Source organism: Pan paniscus, chromosome 6 (assembly GCF_029289425.2).
Source record: "Pan paniscus chromosome 6, NHGRI_mPanPan1-v2.0_pri, whole genome shotgun sequence".
NCBI classification, from domain to species: domain Eukaryota; kingdom Metazoa; phylum Chordata; class Mammalia; order Primates; family Hominidae; genus Pan; species Pan paniscus.
In genome coordinates, this window is record NC_073255.2 from 9,018,300 (window position 1) to 9,039,139 (window position 20,840).

The window sequence follows — 20,840 nt, forward strand, 5'->3', positions numbered from 1 at the left end:
TGTGGCAGAGTCCCAGCACTGGGACTGCCCCAGTGAGAGCCAGCCTGGTCTGGGGGCCTTTACTGTGTGGGCAGCAGCCGTAGTTTGAGATCTCTTCTCCTCGCATGATCTTAGTAGGTGTCCAGAGTCTCTGACCAATGAGAGTCAGTCATGTTATGACACATTTGTTCACATGCGTGTGTCTTGCTTAATTCTCATAGCAGCATGGTAAGGTCAATATCTATATTATGACCATTTTACAGATGAGGAAACTGAGGCCCCGAGAGGGTGGATGACCTTTCCTTCATTCAGCAGATGGCACTGAGCGCTCCTGTGGGCAGCCAGCCTTCTCAGACACAGCCAGGCAGTGTGACTGTGAGGCTCACATGCCTCTCAGCCCTCGTCCCACAGCTGTGAGCCGCAAGGGTGAGATCTGGGTCTTCTGACTCCAGATCCCATGTTCTGTCCCCTGCCCACCCTGCCCTCCAGTGAGAGCCCTGAGGAGACTGTGAGGCAGGTACTTCGGAGGAGGTTCTGAGCTGTACCAGGGATGGGGGCTGAGCCTTAGAGGCCCCTGGGCAGTGAGATCTCCTCTCCTGGTTTGAGGGGGTCTCTGTGGGAGACAGCTCACCTTTTTTAGGGTTTTTAATGATTTTATTTATTTATTTATTTATTTATTTATGAGACAGGGTCTTGCTCTCTCGCCCAGGCTGGAGTGCGGTGGCACGATCTCAGCTCACTGCAACCTCCACCTCCCGGGTTCAAGCAGTTTTCCTGCCTCAGCCTCCTGAATAGCTGGGATTACAGGTGTGTGCCACCATACCTGGCTAATTTTTGTATTTTTAGTAGAAATGGGGTTTTGCCATGTCGGCCAGGCTCGTCTCGAACTCCTGACCTCAAGTGATCCACCTGCCTCAGCCTCCCAAAGTGCTGGGATTACAGGCATGAGCCACTGCGCCTGGCCAAATTTTTATAATGTCTCTGAAAAACCTTTTAGGTTAAGCTTAATTTAAATCTTAGTTCAAAAAAAAAATCTTGGTTTGACAAAAGCAACATAGGCTCTAGCCTCAGATGAGGTTGGGCAGGGCCCCCTGTTCTACTGTTTTAGTCACTCTAAGAGCCTCAGCAGACCTCTGGGATCCTCAGTTACAACTGAGGGGCTGTCAGGAGGACGAGTTGAGAGAAGTTGTATCAGTGGCTGCCCACTGCCTGGCCCAGAACAACTCAGCCTCCAATAGACATCTGTTTTTTTTTCTAAACATTACCGAGGATTTCTAGCAAGCCACTTAATCTTCTTCTCTGTCAGCCATATATAGGACACTTCTGTGTCAGCCCTCTGTGGGGGCTTTGCCTGTGGCATCTCATGTCCCGGCAGGGGCTCCTGCGTGGGTATTCTGCAGCCGCACCCCCAAGGTTGAGTGAGTTGCCCGTCCTGACGCGAGCGGTCAGTTTGGAGCTGAGCTGCGTCTCCGCTCCGTGGTGGCAGCGTTCTCAGCTGCCTGCGGGAGCCATGGAATTCAAGTGCCTGATTGTTCTGTGAAGCAAGCTTATGCTCTCTGGGTGTGTCCTAGAAGCCTGTGCTGGGACTGTGCTGCCCAGAGACCAAGAGCCTCAGGTGGTCTCTCCCTCCTGCCAGGCTGCAGAGTTGGGGGCCGTTTCTTCTCCACACTGGCGTCCCGGATGACAGCGGCAATGATGACCCTGGCCACTTCCCCTGTGCTTGGCACCTTAGCCTTGTGGGATCTCATTTTGCTTTCTCAGCAACCACACAAGGGGTGTCTTATAACCCCGGCCTGGTGATGACAAGGCTGAGGTTTAGGGTGGTGACGTCCCTCCATCACAGCCCATGGGCATGTGCGCATTCTCTCCTCTGCAGCGTTGATGTGCTGGGGGTGAGGTTTGAACCATGCTCTGAACCCCACAGCATGGGATGCTCACTTTCCCCATCCACAGTCCTCTTAGCATCTCCATAATTTCTCAAAGCACCCTGAGGCCACAGAAATGCCTGACGGTTCTGTTTATTAAGTAGTTAGGTCCAAACAACGAAAGTGTTAATATGCGCTAACAATTATAATTGCCATTTAAAAAATACTAAACAGTAGTTGAAAGAAATAATACTTGCATTTCTTTTTTCAGTGACCACAGTTAGTTCCTAATGGGATGTCTGCACCCGCCTGGGACTGCCCACCTTCTCAGACCTTGGGACCAGATGGTCCCTTGTCACCCTCATTTCCCGGTTCACTTTGGTTTCCAGGCAGTACTTGTTTCCTTATCACAACATCCACCAAAAACTCTGCTTTGCAAAGACAGGATGTATCCAAGGACTCGTGGCATGCTCTGACCCGGAAATGGAGCCACCTCCGGCTGGAGGCTCACGTGTGTCCCACTGGCATTGAGTGTCCTGTGCTTCCCTGCAGTGCTCCTGGGAGGTCACTGCAGCATCCCAGTGCCCTGGGGCACAGTGGGAGACTGTGTTCCTACAGTGACCTCTTTCTACACAGAACTCCAGCTACATAGCAAACCCAGTGCCAACCCCACCCCTACTCATCAGTAGACTCTCCTGTAATCATCTGTGCCAACCAGATCCCCTGATAGAGCGGTGTGCCCACAGCCCATACGCAGGGTCACCTTGGAGCCAGTGCTACCTCTCAAATTTTTTTTTTTTTTTTTGAGATGGAGTCTCACTCTGCAGCCCAGGTTGGAGTACAGTGGCACAATCTCAGCTCACTGCAACCTCTGCCTCCTGGGTTCAAGCAATTATCCTGCCTCAGCCTCCCGAGTAGTTGGAACTACAGGCGTGAGCCACCACGCCTGGCTAATTGTTTGTATTTTTAGTGAAGACAGGGGTTTCACCATGTTAGCCAGGATGGTCTCGATCTCCTGACCTCGTGATCCACCCACTTTGGCCTCCCAAAGTGTGCTGTGCCTCTTATAAGCATATAGCTGGACTTTGTGGGGTTTTTAATTTTTTGTTTATTTATTTTTTGAAATGGAGTCTCTCTCTGTCACCCAGGTTGGAGTGCAGTGGTGTGATCTTGGCTCACTGGAACATCCGCCTCCCGGTTCAAATGATTCTCCTGCCTTAGCCTCCCAAGTAGCTGGGATTACAGGTGTGCGCCACCACACCCAGCTAATTTTTGTATTTTTAGTAGAGACAGGGTTTTACCATATTGGTAAGGCTGGTCTCGAACTCCTGACCTCAGGTGATCCACCCACTTCGGCCTCCCAAAGTGCTGGGATTACTGGCATGAGCCACCACGCCTGGCCTCACCTTAACTTTTAAAAAAAGTAAATTAATGAATCTGGCTCTGCCTTCCAGAAGCTTATCTTTTGAAGTGCCCACTTTAAACAGTGTGAAAACTCCAGGAATGGGGGGAAGTCACTACTAGAATTGGACACAATCTGTTGCACATTCTGAAGTCGTCTGAGAATCGCAAGTGCTGAGTGTGTACAATTAAAAGGGCCTCCTGTTGCCTGGAGTCGAAGGAATTAAGCAAAGGCAGGGGGAACTGAGCAGGGGAGGGCACTATAGACTGCAGGAACCTAGTTTAATCTTGCTTTAAACCATTCAAAGAAAGGAAAAACAAACTAGTGTGAGGAGGGATTTTTAAAAGCTGAGCAGGAGGCTACCATTCCGAAGAAGAAGACTTTCCAGTTCAGACCCTTCAGGGACCAGTTCGGTGGCTGGAATTAGAGCTCTCCTTACCACTGATCCCAGAAACGGGGCTGCCCGGGTAGGAAAGAAAGAATTCTGCCCTACCGTCTGCCCAGTCGCCTTTCAGGTCCGCAGTCGGCCATGTTTTGGAAATCTGGCAGAGACTCCTTGGTAGACGTGTGTACACAGAAGGAATTCCCTTTTTACAGATACACACGTTAGCCCCTGCCCTGCCCTTTGTGAACACAGCACACACTTCTTTCCTGTTTAAAGCCGAAAGAAAAAAATCCATGGGCATAATAATTCACGTTGAGCCAACATTTCACGGCTAAGCAGTGGTTGCCAATACTTCCAATTTATGATCGTCTGTTTCACCAGCTAATGGGGCTTCATGAACTCATTTTCATGTTTTATTTAAACAAATACCTGTAGTTACAAGCAGCAGTCTGTTGTTTATGGTGGAGCTTGACTTCGAAGCTCGAGCTTTCCTGGGCAGGGTGTACGTAGCCTGACGTCGAAGCTCGAGCTTTCCTGGGCTGGGTGTAGCCAGAGGCCTGGGTTTGGAGGTGCCTGTGCTGTCAGGGGCAGCAAAGTTGCAGTGCGAGCACCAGGCAGACTGTCTGCAGGTTCCTCTCGGCAGCCACGTTGTCCCCTTCTGTGTGTGGCCTGTGTGTTTTCCCTTCCTGCTCACTGTAATGTGCACCTTGTGTCACAGAAGCTGCAGTGGATGCCTGCAGCTCTTTGGAGGAGAAGGTCCTAGAGGAGATGAGATCGGATGTTATCACCTTACCAGCCCAGCATCACCCTGTGCCCCCAGTGATGCCCGCATCAGGGGAGCTCGCCCCAGCACCCACCATGTAGACATAGTTTTCCAGTGGAACATGCTGGCAGCACCATGAAATTCTATTCTGTGCTGAAGGCAGAGTGTTTCATTGAGAAGAGCAAAAGAAAAACTGTGTTCGTGGGCAAACCCTGGCTGCCGGTTTCTGGAAGTGTTGGTGCGGCACCACCATGCTCTCGCAGGCTTCCTGCAAAGGCTGCACCTGCTATTAAAGGCAGCTGCAGGAGCCCAGGATGACTGACGGCTTGGGCCTGGGCTCAGCACCACTTTACGGGCCAGAGGCGCTGTTGGAAACATAGGTTTATTAGCCCTGGTCTGTGGTGAGCACCCCCAGCTTCCATTTTAATTCGAGACCTGGAATGAGAGGGAAGCACGGAGCAGGGGGCGGCTGCGCCTGCCCGAGTAAATTGCCCATTGCCCGCTCATTGTAAATTTCAGCGTCCTCCACTCTCCTTCAGTAAACTCTGATTTATGAGGGCCAGAATGCAGACAGACAGTTTGTGATTGGATGCACTGCTCTTTTCTAGAGAATTTACTTCAGATCAACAGAAAATTATTTCTGAAGCTCCTCTGGCCATTAGTCTCAGTTAGGCAGCCACTGGGAGCAGGTAGGATGCCAAGCGGGAGGTACCCCCGCTCCTGGCTCCGGGCGCCTCTCCTCTCTCCTCTGGGAGCTGGAAGCAGAGGATGCATCCCCTGGCCAGCAATGCCCGAGCTCTCCACGCATCTCCCCCAAAAGCTGTTGTTCATAAATTAGGGGACGTCTTTCCCACCTCACCCCCACCACTCTGTCTCTGCTCACGGGCATCACATGTCTTGGGCCTGCGCCGTCTCTGCTGACGTTTCTCTGCAGATCAGCCTCTCTAGCTGTCCGTTTGGTTTTTGTTTGTATCCACAACCATTTGAGCACACTATATTATCAATGTTGATCCTAATAAATTCTATCAACACTCCTCTTCCTGAAGACGCTGGAATTGCCGTGTTTCAGCTCTAGGTCGACATGACAAACATGACGCTGTGTTTCAGTAAATTCTGATGAAAAACAGCTTTTAAACAAATAAAATTTTCTGGCAGACAAGTTGTAATATTAAACAAAGACTGCTCTTCCCATAGGTTCAGAGTAGACCCCGAGGATCAAATTATTTAGCAGTTGACCAGGCGTGACCCCCCAAGGTCAGGGATGTCTTTCGGTTCCCTTGCACACGTCAGGAGGAGGTGCTGGAGGAGGAGGCGCTTTGAGAGCAGGGTCTCATCCACCATGAGAAACAAACTCACCCGTCCAAACCCAAAGAATGGTCTCAGAGACCCGGAGAACAGTGAAAGTGAGACTTTTAACGACGGTCTTGCAAGATCGAGTGTCTGGTGGGCAGGCACACTCAGCACGGTCACAACAAGCGATTTATCCCCTAGTGCTCAGGCCCCTCTCCTGGTTCCTCATAGGCTGAGCACTATGGCGGGGGGGGGGGGGGGGGGTGGTCACAGTCTTCCCAGACATCGCCTGTTGGTTGTTGGGCAGGGGCTGTAGGTGTTTTTTTAGGGTTGTCCTGTTGCATTTTGTTGCAGCCCACAGTGCACTGCAATCCTGGTCAGCTCAGGGGGTCTTCAGGTATTTGACTTACGACCTAAGTAGCTGGGCAGGCTGATAAGAACAGACGAAACGAGATATTCTGCAGGATAGTAAACTTTCATCTTAGACTAAACTTCTTTGGTTGGGGTGGGGACGATTGAGGGGTGGGGGGAAGCTGAGAAGTAGGCGTTTGCGATTGAAGCAGGGGCTTAGTGTATCCTGTTTCTTCTGTAGTTTGCTGACCTAAGCTGATTCAAGGTACTTTGTCTTGGAAATGGACCATGTATCCATTATTTCCTTCATCCACTGAGGGCTGTCTGGGGTTCCAGCAAGTCCACGAAGCTTTCTGTGGCTTGGTTTCTTCCTTTGTGAAATAGGATAACAATGGCTCCAATTTCAAAGGTGTGTTGTGAGGGTTACATGAATGAATGGGGCAGGCTAGATGTCTTAGACGTCAGGCTGGGCAGATGAGGGAAATGCTAAGATGTAAAGCGAAGGCAGGGCCCAGGCTGGACGTGGTGGCTGACGGCTGTAATCCTAGCATTTTGGGAGGCTGCGGTGGGAGGATCGCTTGATACCAGGAGTTTGAGACCAGCCTGGGCAACACAGTGAGACCCTCATCTCTACAAAAAATTTAAAAACTTGCCAGGCATGGTGGCACATGCCTATAGTACCAGCTATTTGAGAGACTGAGGTGGGAGGATCGCTTGAGTTGAGTGGTTCAAGGCTGCAGTGAGCCGTGATCACCCCACTGCACTCCAGCCTGGGCAACAGAGCAAGACTTACTTTCTCTCTCTCTCTTTCTCTCTCTCTCTCTCTCTCTCTCTCTCTATATATATATATATATATATATTTTTTTTTTTTTTAATAAATTTAGGAAGGAAATGGGAGAAGGCAATGATGAGTGGTTGGCCTGGGTAGTCAGCCTTCTCCCCTCTCCCTGGGAGGAGGAAAAGGAGACCAGGACCTGAGAAGCAGCCAGGCGCCTTTGATGAAGACACCACAGAGGATGGTTTAGTGACCCTCCTGGGCCCAGGCAGAGACCCCAAAGGCAGGGAGGCAGCACCACTTGGTGACAACTCACAGAATGGCAGGTGCTACAAGTGCTCTGGAGGCACCCAGCAGCCAGGCCGCCCCTCTGGTGGCCCTTGTTCCTTGGAGCTCCCCACTGCGTCAGCCCACACGGGAGTCCCCTCAGCCCGCACACAGAAGCTGCCAGGCCGTACGGGGCCTGTGGCACGGCCAGGGGGAGCAGTTTCCGACATTAAATTTTTTTCAAAATATAAAGTCTCAAGATGCTGTCCTCTAAATTCTTGTTTACCTGCAAGTGCAACTCCTAGCTTTATTTATTGCTTTCATCAGAGTGAGGAGGAAGTTTCAGGTGCGTCCTAGCGCTTCTGTATCCCTGAGGTTATTGACTAGAAATAGGGAAGAGCAAGCGTTTTCAGCTGTTTTCTTTTGCCTGTGGACCTATGAGCTCTTTCCACCACTGTCTCCCTCTTTAAAAGACACTTTTAAGTGCTCTCTGATCACATAAACTCCCCTCCACGCGGGTTGATTGATTCAGGAGCTAGTTGGGTCTTATTTCTCCTTTTTTTTTTTTTTTTTTTTTTTTTAAGACAAAGTCTCGCTCTGTCACCCAGGCTGGAGTGCAGTGGCGCAATCTCGGCTCACTGCAACCTCCGCCTCCCAGGATCGAGTGATTCTCGTGCCTCAGCCTTCCGAGTAGCTAGGATTACAGGCGCCCGCCACCATGCATGGCTAATTTTTGTATTTTAGTAGAGACGGGGTTTCACATGTTGGCCAGGCTGGTCTCCAACTCCTGACCTCAGGTGATCCACCCGCCTTGGCCTCCCCAAGTGCTGGGATTACAGGTGTGAGCCAACGTGCCCCGCAGGTCTTTTTTCTCTAAGCCCCAAGTCACAGTGGAATCCCAGGTTGAATAAATTTTCATCGTGAGGCCCCACTGGCCTGAAGAGAGTATAGGGGGAAATCAAATTTATTAGAAAACAGGATATGTGAAAAGGGGAGAGAGAGCTTGAAGCAAAACTCACACACTCAGGTGAAAATAAACGTTTCCAGTGCATTGCAAAACGGAAGAGTGATCTATCAGTCATTTCATGAAGGAAAAAGTAGAAGTGTTTCCGTGAATTAGTTGCAACCGAAGAGCGAGCCATTGATTCAAGGTACAAAAAATATCGGCTTCCAAAAATAAAATGATTGGCCGGGTACAGTGGCTGTAATCCCAACACTAAGGGAGGCCGAGGCGGGAGGATCTCTTGAGCCTAGGAATTCCAGACCAGCCTGGGCAACAGGGGGAAACCCCATTTCTCCAAAAAAATACAAAAAATTAGCCAGGCATGGTGGTTCACGCCTGTGGTCCCAGCTACTCAGGACGCTGAGGTGGGAGGATGGATTGAGCCCAGGAGGTTGAGGCTGCAGTGAGCTATGATTGCACCATTGCACTTCAGCCTGGGCAACAGACTCAAAAATAAATAGATACATACATACATACATATATACATACATAACATTTTTTAGTGGAATTATTGGTGAAATGCATTCATAATTTGACAAGAGAAGGTTGAATTGAGCACAGCAGGCTGGCAGCTGTCGTCATGTTTCAGTTCACGCACCTGGTGCTGAGGTTACCAGAGCATCCCATAGTCCCTGTCCTTGTGAAGCTCGCCCTGGTAGGGAGGGATGGTCCCCTGTGGTGGGACCGTCACTCCCATAAGCAGGTTTACGAGATCGCATTGGGCACACAGAGGAAGGAGCCTTGACCTGTGTCTCATGTCAGTAGCACAGTGGCTCTAAGGTGCCTTCAGCACATCCAGCCAAGCTCTCCATAGCTTCAAGCCTGCAACGATGGTGCTGTGGAATCCAGGTGAGCCCTTGGCCTTCAGGAGACCAACGCTGGTCTGGTCCTGTTGCTTTCTAGGCTATCAGATCTCTTGGGAGGTGTACGGCAGGAACGACTCTCGTCTCACACACACCCTGAACAGCACGACGCACGAGTACAAGATCCAAGGCCTCTCATCTCTCACCACCTACACCATCGACGTGGCCGCTGTGACCGCCGTGGGCGCTGGCCTGGTGACTTCATCCACCATTTCTTCTGGAGTGCCCCCAGGTCAGTAGAATCGTGTGTGGTCCTCCTGCTATCACCTTTCTCTTGGAGATTCCTGAGGCTAGAAGTTGATTGGCACTTTGGTGTGGAAGCCACTGAGTGCCTTGAAAAGGAGTAGTGGCCTCCTGCCAAGATGCTGGAGGGTAAATGGGTGTTGACCCCACTTCAGCCCCATTCTCCAGAGCATTCCACCACGGCCTCACGTCCCTTCTGTCTTCCCCTCCTGCTTTGGCCTCAGCCAGTTCCCAGAACACACGTTGAAAGTGTTTAAAGGCAGTTCCCAATGCATATCTAAAATGCCATGAATACTTTCAAAACAGTAGCGATGATTGTATTAGTCCATTTTCATGCTGCTGATAAAGACATACCCGAGACTGGGCCATTTACAAAAGAAACAGGTTTAATGGACTTACAGTTCCATATGGTTGGGGAGGCCTCACAATCATGGCGGAAGGCAAGGAGGAGCAAGTCATGTATTACATGGATGGCAGCAGGCAAAGAGAGAGCCCGTGCAAGGAAACTCCCGTTTTTAAAACCCATAGATCTTGTGAGACTTATTCACTATCATGAGAACAGCACAGGAAAGACGTGCCCCCATGATTCAGTTACCTCCCACCGGGTTCCTCTCATGACACATGGGAATTGTGGGAGTTACAATTCAAGATGAGATTTGAGTGGGGACACAGCCAAACCATATCAATGATGATGGCGTGTGGTTTAATTGGGTAAAAATTGGTATATACAGCTACCAAGGTTAACACTAGAAGCACATCTGGGTGCAAGTTACCAGGGTTTTCCTGAGATGTCTTGGACATTGTTTATCCAGGGCAGGGAAATGGGTTAGCTGACCTCCAGAAGGCTGTGCTTCCAGAAACACTGTGATGCACACTACGTCTGGAGCCACAGAGTGGAGTGTTAGAGGGGAAACTGAGGCCTGGCTGCTTTGGCCAAACCCCTGATAACCAAGGTGCAGGGGGGCACTGGAGTTGCTGTTCCGTCATTGCCAAGGCTGAATGCTTGTAGCTGGAGAGGGGTCTTAAAGCCTTACCCACTCATCCTGGGTAGTGGCTGGAGGCAAATCAAATGGCGAGGACTGCTTTGGGGACACCATGTTCTGTTTACTGTGCTTGAAGTTTATCGCCATTAATGATTGAAGAACCATTTAAAAATCCAGAGAGCTGAGAAATAGGAAAGAGTCCACTTGTCCTTCAATTTAAACATTTTCTATTTCAAATTCATTAAAAACTAGATGTGGAAAGGACCCTTGAGATCCTACAGACCCTGCCCATGCCGATACTGAATTGATCACCAAAATAGTTTCATTGTCCCTGTGCAAGACCTGGTTTCAAAAACCCCAAGCAACAGCAAATGAAGAAAGCATTCCTCAGAGATAGTGCGGTCTGAAAGCTGCACTAGCCTTGCATTTTTCTTTTCTTTTTCTTCCCCATTTTATCCCCTTATCTTTCTCTAGAGTATTTTGCATGGCACAGTAACACAAAAGCTCTCATTTTGAACTCATAGTGCTACAATTCCGGGTGGGAGATGCTCTTTGGGGAGCGGCATCTGAAGGGTCTCTCCTCTAGGAGTAGGCTTGAGCCACGGGCACCCTCAACAGGAGGCTCATTCAGAACCCACCTTCCACCTTATCCAGTTGCCCGAGCAACTGAATAGAAGCAGAGGAAGGAGAGTTCTGCACTTGCACGAGAATTTGTTCATCTTGGAAACGAAATCCAAGAAGCCTAAGGCTCAAGACCTGATCCTGACCAGGTGTCACGCCGCCTGGGAGCAACCCTGGGCCTGTGCACTCTTCCCTCCATCCCTCCGAGGCCACGGTAATTATGAAAGGAAGTACGGCCCGCTCGTTCTCTGTGTGGCTTGAGGAGCCAGGAAGAATTACATTCATTCATCCTTTCCTCATTCAGCCAGCATCTGTTAATTACATACGAAGTACAGAGATGCGTAAGACATGACGTGTGCCAGCAGAGTTTCTCATCAGGGAGGCCATGTTAGCGACGTGTCTCCTAAAGCCCACTGGGTCACCCCATTAAAGCAAAAACCATGCACTGATCATGCCCCTGGGGAAGCTGTGCTGCTTCTCACCTTCATGGTTTTGAGAGCAAATCCTTTTTTGGTATAGAATCGTTTTGAAACTGTTTACTTTTGAAGCTGACACGTTTGATACCTTTCCTAAGCTGTGACGGACTGTAAATCTCTCCCTTTCCTCCCTGGTTCCTCTCTAGACCTTCCTGGTGCCCCATCCAACCTGGTCATTTCCAACATCAGCCCTCGCTCCGCCACCCTTCAGTTCCGGCCAGGCTATGACGGGAAAACGTCCATCTCCAGGTGGATTGTTGAGGGGCAGGTACGTGTGTCGTTAGACCGGGAGCTAGCATTTCCGAAGAGCAGTGTTGGGGCCTGTGAATGAGTGGTGCCCCTGCAGATGATGGCTTGGGGTGTCGGGGAGATGGGTGTGCTTGGAGGGGGAGAACCAGGGGCTGGAGATAGCCCAGATACCAGGGCAGGATGTAGGAAGACAAAGAACAAGATGTCAGGCTGGGGTCCTACCAGGTGATAAGACAAGGATAAGAAGGGTTAAAATGGAAGTTGTGATTCAAAATAGGTACCCGAAATTGGATAGCGTCGTTGATTGAGTTTTTTAAAATTCTATATCACAATTAGCTACTAAATATACTAATAGGATTAATTGCTTGGTACAGCTTGTGTGTCATTAGCTATGTATTCATTCAACAATATTTTTAGAGACGATTGTTCTATCAGCAGGCACTATTCTGGGCACGGGGGCTATTGCAGTAGACAAAGCTGGCTAAGTTTCTGCTGTCGAGGAGAAAAGTGCTGTCTGGGAAAGAAAGACCTCCAGCTGTGGGAAAGCTGTTATATTTGAGGGACAGCGAGGAGGGTGGGTGCTGGAGGGAGGGGAGCAAGCCCTGCGGTGGCAGGGAGTGAGTCTGGGGAGAGCTGGGGGCGGGTTCCACAGGACTTGAGAGAGTGGACTCCGCCGAGAGACTTCCGGTCCGACTCCAGCTGTGCAAGTGCTGGAGCACGCAGCGGTCCGGGACAATGCCAGGCTTGAATAGGATCATGCTGGCATTGGCGAAGCCGTGCAATCTGCCACTTCCATGTTCCAGTAAAAGCAGGAGGAAAAAGATAAAGGGCCAAATTATGAGGAGTAGTAAAGTTTCAAAATAGTTATTATCTGTAGTAAAATCCTTGTGGTTTTCATGACTGTACTTATGCTATACTGCAAGACGATCCACTCCTGGAAATTGGCCATAAATTAGGGAACAAATCCTATCTACCTCTTCAAAAGTTTCATTAAGCAAACATTTCTGAAAGTCTAAGGAGGATCCTGAAGGCGCAAACCGTCTGGATGGGACTGACCCACAAATGGGGCTGGAACAATTATTTACTTAGGAAAAATAGCAGTAGAGCCCTACCTCACATCATCACACACCAGGGACTGTTGTGGCGTTGTGGGGGGTGGGGAGGGATAGCATTAGGAGATACACCTAATGCTAAAAGACGAGTTAATGGGTGCAGCACACCAACATGGCACATGTATACATATGTAACAAACCTGCACATTGTGCACATGTACCCTAAAACTTAAAGTATAATAATAATAAAATTACAATAAAAAAAGAAAAAAGAAAATCAGTCTTCAGCAAATGAAGACTAAATTGATGAAAGCAAACTTTAAAACGCTTAAGATTAAATATAGGACAAGAATCACGATGTCTCATGAAAACCAATTCTAGTATTAAAATCCATCTGCAGAAGTAGCCAGGCAATACTTTTAGGCCCGCAGAAGCACGCGCTGTGGTCTTTGGTGTCTGACGATGCCACATAGCTGAGGCCAGGAGGCAGTGCTCTCTGCAGGCTTTAGAATGTGGTGTTACGCTAGGGCTAGGCAGGCCACAGCGACAGAAATGCCAGCGTCTTCAGGGCTCAAAATACAAAAGCTCATCTGTGCATCCAGGCAGGCCTAGGAGTGGATGACGCTCCTTTGGCCCATGTTCCGTCACCCAGAACTTGGTGGCGTGGCCCTGTGTCACTGCAGGAGAATCTGAGAGTGTTGCATTTCAGCTCATCTGGGAGGGAAAGCCATGGAGTGATGTGGGGACCCTCACCACAGTTTCTTGGCCATAGCATCCTAGCTTTATGTCATACAACCTGTTTCTTTAATTTTTTTTTTTTTTTTTTTTTGAGACAGAATCTTGCTCTGTCGCCAAGCTGGAGTGCAGTGGCGACTTCTCGGCTCACTGCAAGCTCTGCCTCCCAGGTTCAAGTGATTCCCCTGCCTCAGCCTCCCGAGTAGCTGGGGCTACAGGCACCCGCCACCTACCCAGCCAATTTTTTGTATTTTAGTAGAGACGGGGTTTCACCATGTTAGCCAGGATGGTCTGGATCTCCTGACCTCGTGATCCGCCTGCCTCGGCCTCCCAGATCGCTGGGATTACAGGCGTGAGCCACCGCACCTGACCTCTAAAGAGGTTTTACATTTTTAATGTAAAACATCTTAAATATATGCAAAAGGAAGAATAGAGTAAGCCCTCTTATACCCATCAGCAAAAGTCAATGATCCTCAAGATTTTGCTGCATCCATCCATCCATCCCCGCTTTTTTATTGGCGTATTTTGAAGCGTATTTCAGAACACATGTCACTTTTCCCCCATACACATCACACATGTGTCTAAAATACCTGTTCACATGCCAATGTGGATGAATTTCACAGGCATAATGTTTAACAAAAGGAAAACCAGACCCCTGCTTGGAGCATATACTGTGTGATTCCATTTATAGAATGTTCCAAAACAGGAAGAAGTAATCTTTGGTGTTGGAATAACAGGTTTTCCTGGGACCCTTGTGGTTACTTACCGTGGGGGTGACAGTGACTAGGAGGGGTCCACCTGAGGAGGGGGCGTCTGGAATGGCAGGAGTGCTGTCTTTTGATCTGGGTGCTTGTTTTGTGTATACACCAGTGGTCTGTGAGCTTGCCTGTATGTCTTACTTCAGTGAAAACTTTGGCCAGGCGTGATGGCTCACACCTGTAATCCACACTTTAGGAGACCAAGGCAGGCGGATCACTTGAGGTTGGGAGTTCGAGGCCAGCCTGGCCAACGTGTGAAACCCCATCTCTACTAAAAATACAAAAATTAGCCAGGCATGATGGCGCATGTCTGTAATCCCAGCTATTCAGGAAGCTGAAGCAGGAGAATCGCTTGAACCTGGGAGGTGGAGGTTGCAGTGAGCCAAGATCATGCCACTGTACTTCAGCCTGGGGGACAGAGTGAGATTCTGTCTCAAAAAAATAAAAAAGAAAAGAAAAGAAATTTTTACATGAAAATATGGATGTCTTTTCTCATGATACCATTGTCACACCTGATAAAATTATTATTTTTTTTTTGAGATAGAATCTCACTCTGTCACCCAGACAGGAGTGAAGTGGTGTGATCTCAGCTCACTACAACCTCTGCCTCCTGGGCTCAAGCAATCCTCCCATCTCAGCCTCCTGAGTAGCTAGGACCACAGGCGTGTGCCACCACGCCAGCTAACTTTTTATATTTTTGGTAGAGACAGGGTTTTGCTGTGTTGCCCAGGCTGGTCTCAAACTCCTGAGTTCAAGCAATCTGTCAGCCTCGGCCTCCCAAAGTGCTGTTATTATAGGCATGAGCCACCGCACCTGGCAATTTGAACATTTTAATATCATCTAATAGTTCACACTCAGATTCCCCCAAATTTTCCAAAACACCTCTTTACGGTGGTTTTGATAAAAGTAGGATTCACGCAGGGTTCACACTATTCATTTTGTTGTCATGTCTCTCAAATTGTTAAAAAAAAATGTAAACAGCTTTATTGAGTTGCAATTGACATACAGGTTTAAACTGCATATATTTAAGATGGACAGTTTGACAGCTTTTGACTTAGCTACACATATACGCACACCTGGGAAGCTGTGACCACAGTTGAGATAATGAACAGGTTCCTCACCCTCAAAGGTGTCCTTGCAGCCCCCACTATCCCTCCCTACCAACCCTCCCCATCCCCACAACCACTCATCTGCTTCCTGTCACTATAGGTTACAGCTCTGTTAATCTAGTGGAATCCCCCACTCTTTTCCCCCATGCAGTTGCCTCATTGAGAAAACCCAGCCAGTCATCCCATGGGACGTCTGCATTGGAGATGCACCTGGTTACATCATTGTGGGGTCACTTGACCTGTTCCTCTACCCCGTTTGCCCTGTAAACTGGAAGTTCATTGCAAAGAACTGGTAGATTCCATTTCCAGTCCTCCCTCCCTCCCTCCCTCCCTCCCTTCCTCCCTCCCTCCCTCCCTCCCTCCCTCCCTTCTTTCCTTTCTGCCTCCCTCCTCCCTTCTTTCCTTCTTCTCTCCCTCCCTTCTCTCATCCCTCCCTCCCTCCTTTCCTTCCTTCCTTCCTCCATCCCTCCCTCCTTTCTTCCCTCCCTCCCTCCTTTACTTCCTCCCTCCCTCCCTTTTTTCCTCCCTGCCTCCCTTCTTTACTTCCTCCCTCCCTCCTTTACTTCCTCCCTCCCTCCCTCCTTTCTTCCCTCCCTCCCTTCTTTACTTTCTCCCTCCCTTCTTTACTTCCTCCCTCCCTCCCTTCTTTACTCTCTGTCTCCCTCCCTCCCTTCTTTCCTCCCTCCTTTCCTCTCTCCCTCCCTCCCTTCCTCCCTTCATCCCTCCCTCCCTTCTTTCCTTTCTGCCTCCCTCCTCCCTTCTTTCCTTCTTCTCTCCCTCCCTTCTCTCGTCCCTCCCTCCCTCCTTTCCTTCCTTCCTCCATCCCTCCCTCCTTTCTTCCCTCCCTCCCTTCTTTACTTTCTCCCTCCCTTCTTTACTTCCTCCCTCCCTCCCTTTTTTCCTCTCTCCCTCCCTTCTTTACTTCCTCCCTCCCTCCTTTACTTCCTCCCTCCCTCCCTTCTTTACTTCCTGTCTCCCTCCCTCCCTTCTTTCCTCCCTCCTTTCCTCTCCCTCCCTTCCTTCCTTTCTTCCTCTCTCCCTTCCTCTCTCTCTCTGTCTGTCTCCCTCCCTCCCTAAGACTGCTTCCCCGTTACTGCAGCAGGGTGGAGGCACGTAGGTCTAGTTGCCCCACTCAGGGATGCTAAGTTGGGTGGCAGAGCGTAGCAGCCTGATCCCTGCCTTGTGCATTTCGCCATCAGCTTTTTATCTAATGGTCTCATCCATCGATGATCTTTGCCTGAATTAATTATGTTCTTAGGATATTCAGGATGATAATTTTATACTTCTATCAATCTTTCCTCAGTTAGCTCTTGGAACTCTAAAAAGAAGCATCTCCACTCATCCCTCAGACTATTTACTTACTCTCAAATACAGGAAGGCAGAATAAATGCTTAATTCTTTTCCCTTAATTACCAATTTCCAGGGTGAGGAATTGGTCCCCTGGTTACTTCCAATGTTAAATAGATTTTTCTTTCTTTTTCTGTCTTGTGATCTCTTTTGCTGAGTATCATCATGAAAGCATAGGTTCTTACCTGTTCAGTGGGTTTCAGTCACCTGCAGTCATTATTCTTCTTGAACCTAGAATTGGCCTGTCTTTGGCCTAGGGAGGCTTTCGTATCCTGGGGCTCCAGCGTGAGGCTGCACTCTTTGATGACTTCCTTCCTCAAGCTGAGATGGAGCCATGCCTGCAGGGCCTTGGTTTCATGAGTGTCAAATGCTGTTTAAAGACGATAACCTGAGCACCAAGGTGGATCTCATCGCTCCCAGCTGGTCCCTGCTTCGACACCTTCCCAGTAGACAGAACATATTTTCTGAAGCATCATGAGTTCATACTGACGTTTCCAATGAAATTTCAGGTTACTGACCTTAAATGTATATGTTATGTTAAGTTATGTTATGTTATGTTATGTTATGTTATGTTATGTTACTTAAATGTATATTTTATTTTATTTATTTGTTTATTTATTTGAGATGGAGTTTCACTCTTGTCACCCAGGCTGGAGTGCAATGGCACAATCTCACTGCAACCTCCGCCTCCTGGATTCAAGTGATTCTCCTGCCTCAGCCTCCCGAGTAGCTGGGATTACAGGCGCCCGCCACCACGCCCAGCTAATTTTTATATTTTTAGTAGAGATGGGGTTTCACCATGTTGGACCAGGCTGGTCTCAAACACCTTACCTCAAGTGATCCACCCGCCTTGGCCTCCCAAAGTGCTGGGATTACAGGTGTGAGCCCACTGCGCCCGGCCTAAATGTATATTTTAAATATATTTTCCCTTACTCTAAGACTGTGCTTTTTAGGACTCCTAACTCGATTATCTTCTTTATCCTCCTATTGTATTAAGAGGTTCAACCTGTGGTCTGTGAATTTGCCTGTGTATCTTACTTATATGAAAACTTTATGTTAAAACACAAATACTATTAGGAGTTTCAAAATTATAATCTCAGTGGTATGACTAACAGAGACTACTGAATGAAATTTAAGTATTTGTGCTTACAATGTGTTATACCATGGAAGTGTAATATATTCAGTTTATACCTACAGTTTATATTCAGTTTATAATATATTTAGTTTATACTTACAGTATACAAGTACAGTTGCAGTACTGTTCTAAAGCCACACTGTTCTTTTCTCATTGTGGTTATCTCGATACAGATTTAAGTGCATTCATTTCAGGACTTCTTTTGTTTTTTTGCTTCAATTTTTAGCACTGACTTTCTTTAAAAATCACTTTACATTTTTTAAATTTATTTATTTTGAGATGGAGTCTCACTCTGTCACCCAGACTGGAGTGCAGTGGCGTGATCTCAGATCACTGCAACCTCCACCTCCCGGGTTCAAGTGATTCTCCTGCCTCAGCCTCCCAAGTAGCTGGGATTACAGGTGCTCGCCACCACGCCTGGCTAATTTTTGTATTTTTAGTAGAGATGGGGTTTCACCATGTTGGCCAGGCTGGTCTTGAACTCCTAACCTCAAGTGATCTGCCCGCCTCAGCCTCCCAGAGTGCTGGGATTACAGGTGTGAGCCACCGCGCCTAGCTCATTTTACATTTTAAAAAATTGTTGGAGGATTTTAAACTAATTTTTGAGGACATAACTCATTTACATTATCTCAAAGTCAAAACTGTTTAAAAAGTGATATTCAGAGAAGTTTCTGTTCATTTGTCTCCTTACCCTGTTGCCTGTCTGCCACATAGATAACCATATTTATTAGACTTGGTTTATCCTTTTTCTTTTTCTTTCTGGCAACATAAACAGCTGTACGTATATGTGTACTTCCTCTTTCTTCCACGGAAGGTGGCATATTGCGCTTTGCTGTCTTCCTGTGACAGCACACCCTGAACACCCCTGGGCATCATGTGTGCAATTGTCCTTTCTTCTCACACCTGCACAGGTCTGCCAGGTGTGCATGCGCTGGGGTTTGTTTATGTAGCTAGTCCTCTGCTGACACGCATTGGGATGTGTATTAGTTTTATATCACTGCCATAACAAATCACCAAAAACTGAGTGGCTGATACAACATAAATATGTCATCTTCTAGTTCTGCAGGTCAGAAGTCCAGCATGGGTCTCACCAGAGCCATGTTTCTTCCAGAAGCTTTGGGGATGAGTCAGCTTCCAGGCTCATTCGGGTTGCGGCAGAATGCAGTCCTTGCGGTTGTAGGACTGAGGTCCCCATACTGTGCTGTCAGCCATGGTCATTCCCAGCTCCTGGAGGTCACCACGGTCTGTGGCTCGGTATCCCCTTCCTTCATCTTCAGAGCAGCTGGGGCACGTCAAGTCCTCTCAGACTCTGGCTTTTTCCTCCTCCTTCCTTCTCATCTGTCTGGCCCACTCTTCAGCCTCCCACTTCCAATTTTAAGGACTCGTGATTACCTTGTATTCACCTGGATAACCTCCCTGATTTAAGGTTCTTACCCTTAATGACATCTGCAGAGCCTCTCCTGCCACATAAGGCAGCATACTCATGGGTTCCAGGAATTAGGGTATGTGTATCTCCAGGGGGCCTCATTCAGCCTCAAGCTTGTTTTCAGCCTTTTGCATAGTCATTCAGTATTTTTGCCACTGTATCTTTGGGGGAGATTCCCAGGCATGGGTTGGCTGGATCACAAGGCAAATGCACATGTAAACTTCCCAGACATTGCCAAATCCCTCTTCTGCAGATGGTAACGTGTTGCATTCCCAGCAGCAACATGTATACATTTTTTGCCATGCAAAAAAAAAAAAAAATTGAAGTCTAATTTATGACTCCTTTCTTGCATGCCTCTGGTTTTTGAATCATAGGCAGAAAGGTTTTCCCCACTTTCCGGTTCTAAAGGAACCCAACCAATTTTCTGGTGCCAATTTTCTGGTTTCATTTTTACATTTAGAACTCCATCCATTTGGAACTGGTTCTTGTATATGGAGTGAGGTATGAATCCATTTTCATCATTTTGCAAATAGCTATGTAATTGCCTCAGTGCCATTTATTAAAATGACCATTTTTTTTTCCTGATTTGTAACATTAAATTCTCATATGCACTTAGGTCTATTTCTGAACTTTTCATTCTGTTCTATTAGCCTGGTTATTCATGCACTAATTCCACATTGTTTACTTAGAGAGGCTTTAAACTATGCTTTAATATCTGGTGAGGGCTGCTTCCCCATAACCAATTTGTGCGCACGCACACACACACACAGACACACACACACACGCATTGCTTGACTTTCTTAGGATCTTCCCGGCCACTCTTGTGGACATCTGATGGTGTTGAATCTTTCTGTCCAGGAACATGCTACCTCTTTTCACTTGTTTAAATCTACTTTTCTCAGCTGCTTTCTCTTGGCAAAGCACTGGGCTCTCTAATCCTGCCTTCACCTGCTCTCAGAAAGGCAGGAAAATGAGGGGCGATCAATATACCTCAAAAGCTGTAATGTGAAGAATACGGGCTTTGAATCAGACAGACCTGGTTCCCCCCTTTTTTAGCACCCCTGTTTCCCAGCTCTGTAGACGTGCTTCTTCTTTGTGAGCCTGAATTTCCATCTGGAGAATGGGGTCAATAGTACCATCTGCAAGGTTGTCATGAGGATTAACTCATGTGTAGCTATTTTAAATGATATTTTCTGCCTGTGTTGTTAGTATAGGGGAACACAATTGATTTTTAAATATTTTTGTTTCTTTAATAAACTCTTCTGTGTTCTAAGTGCTTTCACAACTATGAACATGTTTAATTCTCATAATGGCTCTCTGGTGGCTGTTATAACCCCGTGTCACAGATGAGACATGAAGGTGTTGGGTTACCTCCCCAGGTCACACAGCCAAGCCATGAAGCCGAATTGGAGCCTGCAAACCTCGGAAGTCTGTGGCTGCTCAGCCTGGTGTATTGGTGTTACAGCCAGAAACTTTGGGAATTCTCTTGTTAGTTGGTTAGTTTTACTGTAATTTTCTATAAAGAATTCATATCATCTGTTAATGGCGACAGTTTTTGTTTCTTCCTTTGAATTTTTTATATCCTTTCTTTCTCTTTTTTGTTTCTTCTTCTTTGAGTATTTTGTAATCTTACTGGGAGGGCTAAAGCGTCTTCTATCATATTGAATTGGGACAGTGATAGAAGACAATCTTTGTTTTGTTACTTTAAAGAAATTATTGTAAGATTTTATCATCAGGTATGACATTTACGCCATTGATGTAGG

General features: G+C 47.7%; 1 protein-coding gene across 4 annotated transcripts in view; it reads left to right on the forward strand.

Moving 5' to 3' along the window:
• Positions 1 to 20,840, forward strand: part of SDK1 (sidekick cell adhesion molecule 1) — a 963,741-nt gene that overhangs the window by 763,715 nt on the left and 179,186 nt on the right. For all 4 annotated transcript variants that reach the window (XM_034963556.4, XM_063605603.1, XM_063605604.1 and 1 more), the window contains 2 exons: positions 8,984 to 9,175; positions 11,413 to 11,534. In XM_034963556.4, coding sequence (XP_034819447.2) covers positions 8,984 to 9,175; positions 11,413 to 11,534 — 314 coding nt within the window. The remainder of the gene's footprint in view (positions 1 to 8,983; positions 9,176 to 11,412; positions 11,535 to 20,840) is intronic.